The following is a 14,094-nucleotide window of genomic DNA, read 5'->3' as shown; positions in this document are numbered from 1 at the left end:
GAAATGAACTCAAAACAAAATTAGTTCCAACCCTCTGAAAAAACACCAAAAACAGGATATTGGATTGGAAAAATGTTTTATTTGTTCTAATTCGCCATCTATTAACAAAGTAACACATAACTAACTAGTGGTTTAATATTACTAAAATGTGTTTAATAGTACTAAAATTATAAAATTATACAGATTTCGAAGGGATGAGAGAGAGAGAGAGAGAGAGAGAGAGAGAGAGAGAGAGAGAGAGAGAGGGGTGACTTTTTTCACGGCAGCGTTGTCGTAACATAACAAACACATTTAAAAGAACTTGGATTACGATGCAGACACACTCAAAAATAAATTTAATCTAACCTTACACTAAACTTAATTCTATTTTTGTATTAAAGTTTGATACCTTTCTTTTCCCGGGTTGGCTCTATTTGCCCCGCCTCCACCCTGACTTTCACTATCGATGGGCTGTTTGCTTTTGTATTCCCTTCAAAATATTCGGAAAATGATCCACACAAATGTCCTCACAATAGGATAACACACGACCACTTGCCAACGAGAAGTAATATATACTCCTCGTATTAGCGATCGTTCCGCCATTCGGGCTGAGTGACGGGAAAAAAAACACTGAAAAAAATGGAACGCTCCGCCCAGTGCTCGTAGATATGTGTTATACACGAAAGAGATGCGGCAAAAAAGACAGTGAGCTAAAATCATAAACAGCCTCTCATGTCCTGGCCACCTGGCTTTCTCGTATCTCGAAATGTGTCTCGTATCTCGAGATAATTATTTGCTCGAAATTTTACTCGTATCTCAAATTGCTCGTATGTCGGGGTACTCGTATGTCGAGGTACCACTGTATTGGTCTGTGAGGAGTGATCTGGTGCACATGGGGTGAATCTGTAGGGGGTGCGTCCGGAAAAGTTGAATTTCGGGCAATCTTTCGGCAACATTCTGCTGTGTGGTTATCCAAAGCGTCTTTCCAGGTCAGCAGTGTTGGTTTAGGTAACGCCACTGGTAAAAGGGTGACCCCCAACCTCCCTGAGTGGAGAAGGGAGAGGGGGTGCGCCATCCACCATTTTCCTAATCGGGCAAGCCCTGTTATCGCTAATCTATTAGTTTGTCCCCTTTGGAGTTGTTTTTTGTACGCCTCAAACGGCTCCCCTCAAAGTAAACTTCTGAGTCGCAGTAGGAGGGGGCGGGCGGTGCACGGGGGCAGGGGTTTCAGTAATGGTGGCTTTTGTGGCGGCATAAAGGGGTGGTTTGACCCCCGCTATCCTCGCCCTCCCCCTGCCTTTCGGCGTGGAGGATTCAACAAGTGGCACAAAAGAGAGACGACCACGTGACTTGTGTGCGTCTTAGCCTTCTGGAATAGCAAGTAGGCACATTCAAAAGAGGGGGTCCTAATAGTCGACCTCTTCCCGGATGAGGAAAAATGGAAAAGTCCATTTTGTACTTCTAAAGTTATGACGACTGATCTTCAGCCATGTTTGAAGTTGGTGCAGACAATAATGTTGCGTGTGTACTTAGCTAATGGAATCCGCTTTTGCCCCCTCTTTGCCGTTGGCCTCCTGCAATGACTGTTGTTGCAAACATGAGTTAGGGTAAGCTAATCAGAAAACGGCAGCATGACAACATGTCATTCACAAACCAGTCGTTTTCCATGCAGGGGAAAATGAAGGGGGTTGAAGGTGGTGCAGCTATGAGGAAGGATCGTTTTTTTGGGGCTTCGCAAAATGTAAATAAACAGCGACAAATTCAAAAATTGACTGAGCACCCCAAGTTTCCTTTTTTGGCGGGGTCTTTCTTTCCCACAGTCTAACCTCACAAGGAAGCAAAGATTATACACAGGGAGACATGTAATTTGGCAGATGCACCAATCCTTTTCACACACGACCAGAGCCTATTTTTAAACTTTCATGACTTATGAATCTGAACTTTGCTGCCATCAACAGTGATAGACGTCCAATCCATCCCAAAACTGATTGGACATCTTTCACCAGTCGTAGCATTAAACGGGAACAAAATTCAAGAATATGTCTAAATGCAGTAGGAGGTCAAAACTTTATCAGGTTTGTGAAATAAAAATTTAAACAATAAAAACAATGTTTCATTCATGTCAGGGAAATGCTGTCCGATCCCACCTATGAATTGATTAGTTAATTACGTGGTGGTGCCACCATATATAGCTCAACGACAGCTGCAAAGCATTCTGGTAGATGTAGTTTTGTGTGTCATCTTTGAATCACTTGTGCTGCTGTTGAAGAGTTAATATGTATGTGCGTGAGTTGGTGGTGGGATTATGTATTTATCCCTCCACCTCTTAAATATGCACATATGATTCCAGCACCATAGCCGCCTGTAAATAAGTGGAACGTTTCCAAAAAGGAGATTTAAGCATCTGAAACTTAACTCTTATTATTATTATTATTACTGCAAATCAATTGGCAAGGCGATGGTTTTTCTTGCATGAGTGCTTGCTTACATGAGGAAACTCCCCGCCTCCCACGCACACAGACACAAATGTGCATGCACTGGATCGGAATGCTGAATCCAGCAAGAGGAATCTTTTCAGCGTGAATTAAGGGAATAAAAAAATGATCATAAAAAAAGTAGGAAAAATCGTCAAGGATAGGGGAGGCGGCGTAGCATCTGCTCGCGTCGGTGCGCTTCTCTGGGAGGCAGATTTAAGAAGTTTAGCAAAACGCCAGGCAGAACAGAAGCAGGGAAATTGAATTTACTTGACAATTAAGCGTTGGAATAAAACCTTGTGCACATGCAGCAAAGGGAGCAGAAGAGTGAGAGAGATGGATGCAGGGATTTGCAGAATTTGCAGAGCGAATAGGAAGGGGAGCTCATTAGAAGAACGCAGAATAAGTCAAGTGTGTCACATTGTTGTGCTCATTGCGTTTTTCTGCTTATTCTACGTTTGGGCTTATCATAACTTTGATATTTATCTTTGTTCGACTAAACACAAGAAAAAAGCTGGTTATGGTTAAACTTAAAGCAATAGACAACTCCTAGCATTGAAGACCCCCATGTGAAATTTGGTTTCACAGAATATTTAAGTATGCAAATCGCACATTTCTTTGACCCCTGATACTGAACCAAATGTTAAAACAAACGAATAACATTAATTCCAACCACAGCCTCTGTGTAATGAATGTGATGTTTTTCACATACTGTATTTCCACGCATATAAGCCACCTGCGTGTATAAGCCGCACCCTTAAAATTGCCTTAAAATTGTTGAATTTCTTGGGAATAAGCCACCCCCTGATTCACAATTTTCACCTCCATATTCATGGTTTTAATAGGGAGTACAAATGTGTTACTTTGAAAGGAAAATCTTAAGAAAAAAAATCATCACACGTGGTATTTCTGAGATACTGCATGAATCAAAAACACATTAATAGGATCAATATCATAAGGAAGTTAATACAGTGGGGCAAATAAGTATTTAGTCAACCACCAATTGTGCAAGTTCTCCTACTTGAAAAGATTAGAGAGGCCTGTAATTGTCAACATGTGTAAACCTCAACCATGAGAGAATGTGGGAAAAAAAGCAGAAAATCACATTGTTTGATTTTTAAATAATTTATTTGCAAATCATGGTGGAGAATAAGTATTTGGTCACCTACAAACAAGCAAGATTTCTGGGTGTCAAAGAGGTCTAACTTCTTCTAACGAGGTCTAACGAGATCTCCACTCGTTACCTGTATTAATAGCATCTGTTTTAACTCATTATCGGTATAAAAGACACCTGTCCACAACCTGAGTCTCTCACACTCCAAACTCCACTATGGCCAAGACCAAAGAACTGTTGAAGGACACCAGAGACAAAATTACAGACCTGCACCAGGCTGGGAAGACTGAATCTGCAATCGGTAAAACGCTTGGTGTAAAGAAATCAACTGTGGGAGCAATTATTAGAAAATGGAAGACATACAAGACCACGGATAATCTCCCTCGATCTGGGGCTCCGTGCAAGATCTCACCCCGTGGCGTCAAAATGATAACAAGAACGGTGAGCAAAAATCCCAGAATCACATGGGGGGACCTAGTGAATGACCTACAGAGAGCTGGGACCACAGTAACAAAGGCTACTATCAGTACCACAATGCGCCGCCAGGGACTCAAATCCTGGACTGCCAGACGTGTGCCCTTGCTGAAGCCAGTACACATCCATGCCCGTCTGCTTTTCACTAGAGAGCATTTGGATGATCCAGCATGACAATGATTCCAAACACACAGTCAGGGCAACAAATGAGTGGCTTTGTAAGAAGCATTTCAAGGTCCTGGAGTTGCCTAGCCAGTCTCCAGATCTCAACCCCATAGAAAATCTGTGGAGGGAGTTGAAAGTCCATGTTGCCCAATGACAGCCCCAAAACCTCACTGTTCTAGAGGAGATCTGCATGGAGGAATGGGCCAACATACCAGCAACAGTGTGTGAAAATCTTGTGAAGAGTTACAGAAAACATTTGGCCTCCATTATTGCCAACAAAGGGTACATAACAAAGTATTGAGATTAACTTTTGGTATTGACCAAATACTTATTTTCCACCATGATTTACAAATAAATTCTTTAAAAATCAAACAATGTGATTTTCAGTTTTTTTCCCCCACATTCTGTCGCTCATGGTTGAGGTTTACCCATGTTGACAATTACAGGCCTCTCTAATCTTTTCAAGTAGGATAACTTGCACAATTGGCAGTTGGCTTAATACTTATTTGCCCCACTCTATGCCTGTCTTTGTAAATGAAAAATATCAAATGATTCAATTTGAAAAAAAAACTATCTTAATGAGAACCTGATGCTTTCTAATGACAGAAACAATGTTCTTACCAGAAGTTTAAAATGTTGTGGCAGCCATATTGCTTCTAATGCCAAAATATCTCAATTCTTTCGATGGTTCATATTACTACAATAGTTGCCAATTTCGAACAAGAAATAAGACAAAACAAAAAACAAAGTGGAATTTTGTTTTATTTCAAAATCAACGAATTGCAATGTTCTCCCCGGACCTGCGTGGGGTTCCTCTGGGTACTTCAGTTTCCTCCCACATTTCCAAAAACATGCATGGTAGGCTGATTGGACACTCTAAATTGCCCCTAGGCACGGGTGAGTGTGCATGGTTGTCCGTCTCCTTGTGCCCTGCAATCGGCTGGCCACCGATTCAGGGTATCCCCGGCCTGTGGCCCAGAGTCAGCTGGGATTGGCTCCAGCACCCCTCCACAACTTTGGATAAAGCGGTTTAGAAAATGAGATGAGATGAAAATCAAGACTACTACGTCTGGCCAGTCAGAACACATTTAACTAGATAAGATGGCAGCGCTCTAGGTAAGAAAGCGGCGCCCTGCCCTAGGTAAAATGGCTAGCCTTTAATATAGCAGCTTTGTTTTTGAAACATTAGATGGAAACTTCCTGGGCAAAAAAGTCCTTTGAGTGCCGGATAATGAGTGCTAGCTTGGCGTTCGCTTGTCGTTGTGAATACTGGAAGTCCATCCCTTTAAAGTCATTCTTTTGTAGTGGTATATAGTATAACATGGATTCATATTCATAAATATAATGAATCCCCAAGGTTTTTGATAAAGTCAGATGAAGTTTCTTGGAAGCTTTATCGGTGTTATTGCAAATTTTGAATACATATATTTTATTTTATGATTTTATAGTAAAATAATTTTAGTATTGAATTTAAATAGAATATTTTTAAAACAATTGCATGGCTGAAATTCTTTTTATTTTTTCAGGGTGTATAAATGTCTATATATGTGAAGGACTGTGTTACTTTGCGGTGTAGGTTTGTTAAATCATATTTTTTTATATATGTGCGCACAATTCTACTCTATTGTATAGAAGAACCAATAGTATAGTCTGTTGTAATGTATTTGCCAATGCGTGTGTGAGCACATGCTGTGTGTGTTAGCATTTTAGTGTATGTGTGCACGCTCAGCATTAATTGCACGTCAGATCAGTGCTTGCGTCTAAGGGCGGCCTCTGTGATTATAAATAACCCCCCTCCCGCCCCTGTCCCTGCGGAGATGCCAGCCGGCCCACCATCGCAACCGGCTCTCTCCCCCGCCCCCCTTTCCCATGGGGCCTGGGTGGCCACCTCCCAGCAGGCACCGTGCTCTTTTGTTCAATTACATTTAATGCACAACTTCGCCTCCCCGCACTCCATCCGCCGTGTTGTAATTTTATTTTCAAATGAAAACACAAAGAACTTAGACACAGCCACATCTCACGTTTGCGAGTAGCACGTCTGCCTTACAGTTAGATGTTTACTGTGTGAATCCGACTACTTTCTTGGCAGAAACATCAGTTTGCTTCTTTTAACACTAGACAAGGAAAACAAGTTCTAGTCCCATCTGATTCACCCGCAATGAAGAAAATCGATGAATGGCCAAGAGTCAAAATGGAACTTGCTGGCATAAAATATGTTCAATGGAGAGGGACCTGATGGAATTGAAGATGTATAGGTACGTTCAAATTGGAAAATATGTTAGAAAGGTGAATTGAACTGGTACATTACTGTTAAATATGCAGATGCCACCTTAATTTACAAAATCTTCCAACACAAAGCTACTCCTTCACTTCAAGATTTTCTACAAAGAAAATTCCAACACATCAACAAGGGCTTGGCTCTAGAGGTGACTGTGTAGTTCCCTTCAAAAAGAGGGCATTCAGCCAAAGCACCTTCTCTGTCCGTGCAGCAATACCTGGAACTCAATACCAATTAACCTCCTAGGACCTGGTGTCCACATATGTGGACATCACATTTTTGTGTGTCACAAGACTACAATCTTAAATTTTGGACTACAGGGGTCTTGCGTCCACTTATGATGTGGACATCATTTTTTATCAGACTACATCATGTAAAAATATATATATTTTTGTTTTTACACTCATCAGGTCCCAATTAGCCTGAATATCAAAAAGAAAAGAAAAATGCCTTGCAAGAGTTTGGGCCTTAGGAGGTTAACACACGTGAACTCCCGTCTCTGAACCTCTTCGCCAATCATCTTAAAGCCTGGCTGTTAGACGAATAAAATTGCGATCACAACGCTGTCTAAAACTGTGGCATGTTTGTGTATGTCTAGTATGTGTCATCGTTTATGTTCAACCTACACAAGGGACTAAAGATGCAAATTAGCTCTCAGCTACAATCTTACATATTTACATGTATATGTTCATTAACATGAATATAAATATGTTCATTAATATGTGCTGTCCCTTATTAAATAAATCAAACTCAAACTCAATTGGAAGCCCAAATGCAGCAAAAAAATATTTTAAAGGTGGAAAACTAAAGTGATCTGAAAGAGTTACGTTAGTAGTTACGATTAAGACTGGAAAAGGGGTAAGAAAGGTGGACATAATGGAATTGCTGTATATGGAAATGAGTGTGGGAGATGTTTTTAATTGGAAACAAAGGTTTAGTTGTCTGGTTAAGGCATGGATAATACAGTACGAGGATGGATTTAAAAAAGTTATTTGTGGTGAATTTGCATCACCTTATGCATTTTGGCCCACCCTGGTCTTGAATAAGGTCCTTTTCCCCCTATTTTCCTCCAACTGTCTCTAGTTGTGTGGCATGAACACAGCTAGATTGGAACCACTTGTTGTGTTTTTTTTTGTGTGGCCTTTTGTGTGTGTCCTTCTACCCTCCCTCTTAGCCTCTAGCAGGTCGTCCATCACTCATTTTGTCACATCAAGCACGACAGCAAGAAATAATTGTCTAAAATCTGGCTCTCACAGGTGGTGTGTACTCTACTGTGTATGTTTGTGTGTGAGGGATGTCATGAAAGATCCTGTTTGAAGTCTTGTCGTTCCTCTCAGAAGCTGAATAAGAGGTAACATCTGGTTCAGTTGCAGTGTGAGGCAGCCACATTGGAGAAGTCCTTCGTTTGTTATGATACTTTTCCGTGTGTGTCTGAAAATAACACGGTCAATGAGAGGTTCCCCTGAGTTCGGTCACACATTGGCAGCATATGCATCAAAACCTCTCTTCAGTTTTGTCACAAATAGTTCTGGTTCTGTTTGTGGAGGACTCCCTCACTTTGGGTCTGGCTCGAAGGAATACATTTAGACCGCACTAAGCTTTTTCCCCCCTTTAAAGGTTTGCTCTAAAGACAATAAAATGATTCATACAGCCCTGCAGAGAGTGGAAACATTAGAACTTTGGTTATAGAATTTGACTTATGTAAGTAATGTGACTCCCCAGCACGCTTTAGTGAATGTGTACTTTTTCCCCTTTTTACACAAATATGTTGAACTGCATAAGAGAGTAAAAAATATCAAGAAAACCCTACTTGAACAACTAAAACTCTTTTTTTGGGGGGGGGGGTCTTAGGCATGTTGAATGGTGGCAGGTGTAAATGCGATTGTATGTGATAGGTTATGCTTTGTTTATTTTTGAGGTTCAATGGTTTTTCCATTGTTAGCCTTTATCTTATCCATTTTGAAATTTACCCGACATTTGAATTTCAAATCATTTTACTCCATTCAAATAGATTGGACGTTTGTCCCTGTCAATGCCAGTGAATGAGTTACTGTTAAGTCTTTGTATTCATACTTTTTAAATCTCACGGCTATATTTACCATATTTGATGCTGCATACATTTGGATGTATTTGTTTTCAGATGACATCACTTTCACTGAGTGCTCGCTGTAGTGCTTGTTGTCATCTGCAAGCGGTTTGTCCCAAATAGAGACAGACGTGGATCGCATGCTTCACAAAGCTGGGAACTATTGCAACATGTTGGCTTGCTGTTGGCTCCCTCTTCTTTTTCTTTTCCTCTTTTTCTCAGCCCTCATTCCATATGATGGTGTCATGCATTCTCGCTTGTGCCTGCATGCCCTTATATGAGCGCGCTACTTGTGTTGAATGCAGAAAAAAGTCATGGCGGCAATTGAAGTCGAGTGTAAATCCCCGACAAGCCTGAATGGTGGTGACATAAAGTGTTATGGTTTGTTTTATTTCAATACGCTTGTTAGTTCTGGAATAAATTGTACAGATGTGTATTGTATTTTGGGGGCAGTTCAGCCAATCCTTTTCCATTAAATGGCAAATGAGGACATTTTTAAAAAGATAGAAAAATATCTATCCACTTCTAGTGATCTCACTTTTCTAACCCGGTCCTGTGGGTGGCAGTAATGTGTTAATGCAAAGAAATTTCTGTCACTTAAAAATGAGAAAAAAAATGTAACTGGAGAGACAATGATAAAATGCAATCAAGTAATAAATAAATTTTAATTAAGGGGAAAACAAGTAATAGTGTTTTATTTTTTTGAAAATATAATTTGTAAATGAACAAAAAACAATTTAAAAAATGAATACATGTCCAATGGATCATTCATTCTAGTGGATCCTTCCACTCCAAACCTGTAGAAAGTTCTAATACTTTTTTGTCAGCATTTTTTTTAAATAAATAGAATCAAATAAGGAAACAAATACAAACTAAACTCAACAAGACACAATGCAATAGTATCAATAAATAATACATTTTATGTGAAAAAAAGGGCTTTGGACACATTTCTGACCACATTGGCTGCGGACATCCAATCATTTGGGTTCACAGCATCGAATGCTAGAACGAATCGGATGAACCCTTGGTAACACCATCCATGGTGTTAGTCAGTTTCTCTTCGCTCCCCACTTTTCACTGCTTAGGGTGTTGCCATGACAGGAACCATTTTGCAAAGTCTATACATTGGGTAATTTAACGGGTTCAAATAGGTCTCATTCATCACCGCCTTACATCTGAACTCTGTTCAACTCTGATACATTTTTTAATAAAGAAGTGAAATTGTGAAGTTAGATCATGGAAAAACTCACAAGAGGACAGCATATTTTTCTCTGCCTTGGTTGTGCTTGGCACAGGTATTCATAGATTTTTTTTCTTAACATTTAAGAGATTATGATTTAATATCGTTTCCCCCTCCCTTCCCCCATACTTTTGTCATGATGCCCTGCTGTCCAAATTCAAAGTACAGTGGCACCTCTACTTACGAAATTAATTGGTTCCAGAACTTGTTTCGTAACTTGGATTTTTCGTAAGCATAACCGTACTTTCGATTCTCAAATTCGTTCCGCGGTCCTTAAAAAAACTACCAACTAAACTCTAAACATGATCAAAGTGTCCCAATTTTAGAAGAAAGATGTGAGAAACAAACAAGTATGAGAGAAAACAATCAGAAAGTGATTTATTAATGTATAGAAATTAATAACAAACATGCAAAAACATTTTTTATTCATGCAGGTACGTGAGTGTAACGGGGAAACTAATGTTAGGCAACGGACAGCACATGAACAAATGCACATAAAAACACTTCTTAACAACTTTCATTCATTCATCTTCCATATCGCGCATCCTCAAAAGGGTTGCGGGGGTTGCTGGAGCCTAACCCAGCTAACCTTGGGCGAAAGGCTCTAAACAACTTCAAATTATGAATTCAAAACAACATAGCATTACATATATAGAACTCCAAAGAAGTAACAATCTCGCCATCTCATCATTCAGAACAGAAAGTCCATGGCAAGGAGTCGTCGCTTTTAATGGTTCCTTTTGCTTCAATATCGTAGCGATGGTAGATAGGCGGATAACAGGGCCTTCTTCATCATTTCATTCTAAACTGTAATTTTTAATAAAGAAGAAAGTTGCTTTAACCATTATCGAACAACTAACACAAAAAAACCCTGTTAGAACTATGTGGTGACAAACGGTGGTCAAAAGAGAGTTGTTGTTGGTAGACAGCCAAGCGCAGTGTAGGGAGATTGTCAAGCAGAACGCAACGCTACTGCGGCAATTTCTAAATAAAATAATGGATACAGGAAATGTAATTACGCTTTGGGGGGATTTCGTAACTTAGATCTCATTTTTGTAAATTGGAACAATAATTTTCCTATCAAAGGGTTTCATAATTTGAATATTTAGAATGTAGAAGCTTTAGTAAGTAGAGGTACCACTGTACTCTGTTTAGCCTCCAGTGACAATCTTCAGTACTGCAGGGTAATAAAGCTCTTAGATTAATTTTTAAATAGTGGCTCCTTGGCTGGGAGTGAGTGATGTTTTACTGCCATTGATGACAATAGACCTACACATCTATTTTGACTGGGAGGGACTGACCTTCCTACCATTTAAATTGGATTTGACGTCTGCCATCGTCACTGACTGCCATCGTCACTGACTGCCATCGTCACTGACTGCCACTGAGTTAATTGGATAAGACTAACAAAATATTCCATTTTGTGTTGTTCCAGACGTCCTGGAACCGCGACCATGACGACACGGCATCCACACGTTCGGGGGGCACACCAGGCCCATCCAGCGGCGGCCACACGTCGCACAGCGGCGACAACAGCAGTGAGCAAGGTAAAGGCAGATGCTTTGTTGCGTATCGTACTGGCATTATTACATCAGCTGCACCAAGGACAGCAAGTGGCTTGCAGATTCTTTGCAAGAGTTGCTGCTCAGTAAGCCTTCTGCATTTCTTCAGTGGTTGATCGGGTGTACCTAATGAAATGGCCAGTTTATGGCTCTACTAGGTAGGAGGAAAAATGCGAATTCATATATTATTAAAGGCGAGTGAGCAGGGTTGGCCAGTGGCAGGGAGTAAACGCCGTTACCACCACAATGGCTTTTGCGTCAGACATGGACATTTTGTATGTTGTCGTTCCTGGCAGATATGTTTGGAGAAACACTCCCCCTTGTCTTGTTTTGACTTTGCTTGAACTCACTCAGTGCGGAGATAGACGTCCATCGGCGTAAATGTCATTGAAACATTCAGTGACTTATTATATGTAGTGTTTTGAGCCTTCATGTTATATAATTATGATGTACATGGAGTTCAAAAGCATGCTGTGGGCCACTGTCCAAATATTTTTGGACATCTGGCATGTCCTCATTTGAAGCCTCTTTCAATTATGGAATTACAGTATATACATATACATCCTTCTACTTTGCAGCTTTTAATCATATACTTGGCTATATTTGCTGTGTTTTCATGCTAAACTGTTGTGGTTCTGCGGCATGACACGTTTATCCTCCCTAGTGTTTTACATGACTTAAAAAGCCCAAGAACATGCTTTACAATTTAAAAAAATCTTTAAATAACTTATGCCATTTTGTTTTTGTCAGTTTACATGAAAAAACGTTTCTGCATTTAGAATATTATTTATATATCTGTGTATTTTTACATTAGTTTTCAAAGTATTTAAAAAAATAATGTAAATATTTTTCTATATTTTGGAGGCATTCTTTTTCATGGTGCAATTTAACTCCTTTCTTGCATTTAATAATGAACATGTTACTACAAGAGACATGTATGCAACATGCAATAACATGATTACTACTTCCTCAATTGGATTATAGGCTGTTAACATGCATCTAGCAATGTGTATTGTCTTCTCAGGGTTCATGTTGCATTTGTTATTGAGACATGGGGTGGTATGCATTACACATACAAACGCACATGAAGAAAAGAGTAAGTACTGGAGGCCATGCTGGACGCGTTTCAGTATTTATGTGGGTTAAGAGCGCTCACTCACTCCCGCACTCTCATATTTGCTTCTGTCAGTCACTCTGTAATCCCGCTAAGATGGTTATTTATCTGTTTGTGGCATCCCCCCTCCGCACCCTAAACGCTTTCATCTCCCACCTACTTGCCAGTGTCTCAATCGCGTTCATCGTCGATTGTTTTGGCTTCCCACTCATTCGCCTTTTGTTTCTCTTCACCTCACAACTTTCTCCCTCCTCCTCACATTCTCTTCATATCTCCTCCTTCCTCTTGTTGTTGTTGTTTCTCTTCCTTCCACTCTTCCACTCTGCTTCTGATTGCGTTCTGCCTGACCTTTTCCCTCTCCCACCTTTGTGGACCCCTCCCCCTTCACTCTCTCTTCCTCCGGGGGAAGATGTCGACTGCCCAAGCGCTTCCAGCGTTTTTTCTTTCTCCCTGAACGCCTCACTGGACACCAATGGAAACATCATCCACCTCTCTGGTGTGAAGATATATTGGTACAATGTGTTTACTGTAGGATTTTGCTCCATATTGTCCTCTTTACCATAGTAGCCTGCTTTAAATGGTACGATTAAATTATATGTGGCTAGAAATGATTAAAAAGAACACACTTCAATTCTGTATGATACACCGCAATCCCAACTTTTCCGTTTGTGCCTGGTTTCTTGATTTAGTCAGTTTCCTCTTGAGTATAAAATCAACGTTAGATTTGAGGAAACAGCTAAACATGACGTGAGTGGATAGTGTAAGATTGTGCTCTATTGTCTCCGCTTTGTTGAATTAGTTTGGTTTCTTGCTGCGATTTCTCTCCACTTGATTGGGGCATGAAGATGAATTTTCAATTTTTTTTAAAGGGTTGCTTTCAAGCTGTAGATGTATTTATTCATTTATCTTATTCTCACGAGGGTCGTGGAGCTGCTGCAGCACATCCCTATGGGCAGTAAATGGTGAATTGTTTGCCAGCCATTTGCTAGGCAGAATTAAACAAATAACCACACACACACTCATATCTAGAGACAGTTTGTTCAATCAGCCCACCATGCATGATTTTGTAATGTGGAAGGATGCCAGCACCACCACGGCTCTTGTGTGGGTAAGTGGCTCGAAAGATCAATGAATAAACTATGAATGTCAAAGTTTAAGATATTTATTTTATTGTTATTAGTATTATTTTGGAGGAGGGGGGATTTTTGCAATATTAGCATATATAGTTTATATATTTTCCTGCGGACTTTATAATAAAAATTGAAGTGCCATTGGCTCATCTGATGATCACTGCTAGCCATTCTAGTTCAAACAGATTGGGGATTGATTATTAGTTTTCAATTGAAGCCAAAATACTTTCTAAATATACTAGCCATTTATTTGAAGAGAATCTTCATGGTTTTCTTGGGGGGGCAGGTTAAACCTTGCAAAAAGCCGATTCATCTTGTGTTTAACTGCACTCTAAAGTGTCACACTGACATCTTCAGTGTCACACACTCACTCACACACTTGAGTGTAACTGCAAGACTCGCAGGGAGCTGTTTGCTTTGGCTTAGGCTCGCCCGCGCTCTCCACTTTTACAAATGTTTTGGGTAATTGGTGATACAT

The 14,094-nt window shown here is 40.1% G+C and overlaps 1 protein-coding gene across 2 annotated transcripts in view; it reads left to right on the top strand.

Annotated features, from left to right (window-relative positions):
* meis1b (Meis homeobox 1 b) overlaps positions 1-14,094 on the top strand; it is a 116,887-nt gene that overhangs the window by 12,184 nt on the left and 90,609 nt on the right. For both annotated transcript variants that reach the window (XM_077612607.1, XM_077612606.1), the window contains exon 7: positions 11,246-11,357. In XM_077612607.1, coding sequence (XP_077468733.1) covers positions 11,246-11,357 — 112 coding nt within the window. The remainder of the gene's footprint in view (positions 1-11,245; positions 11,358-14,094) is intronic.

Source organism: Stigmatopora argus, chromosome 11, assembly GCF_051989625.1.
Source record: "Stigmatopora argus isolate UIUO_Sarg chromosome 11, RoL_Sarg_1.0, whole genome shotgun sequence".
NCBI lineage: Eukaryota > Metazoa > Chordata > Actinopteri > Syngnathiformes > Syngnathidae > Stigmatopora > Stigmatopora argus.
This window is presented reverse-complemented; position numbering and strand designations above follow the sequence as displayed.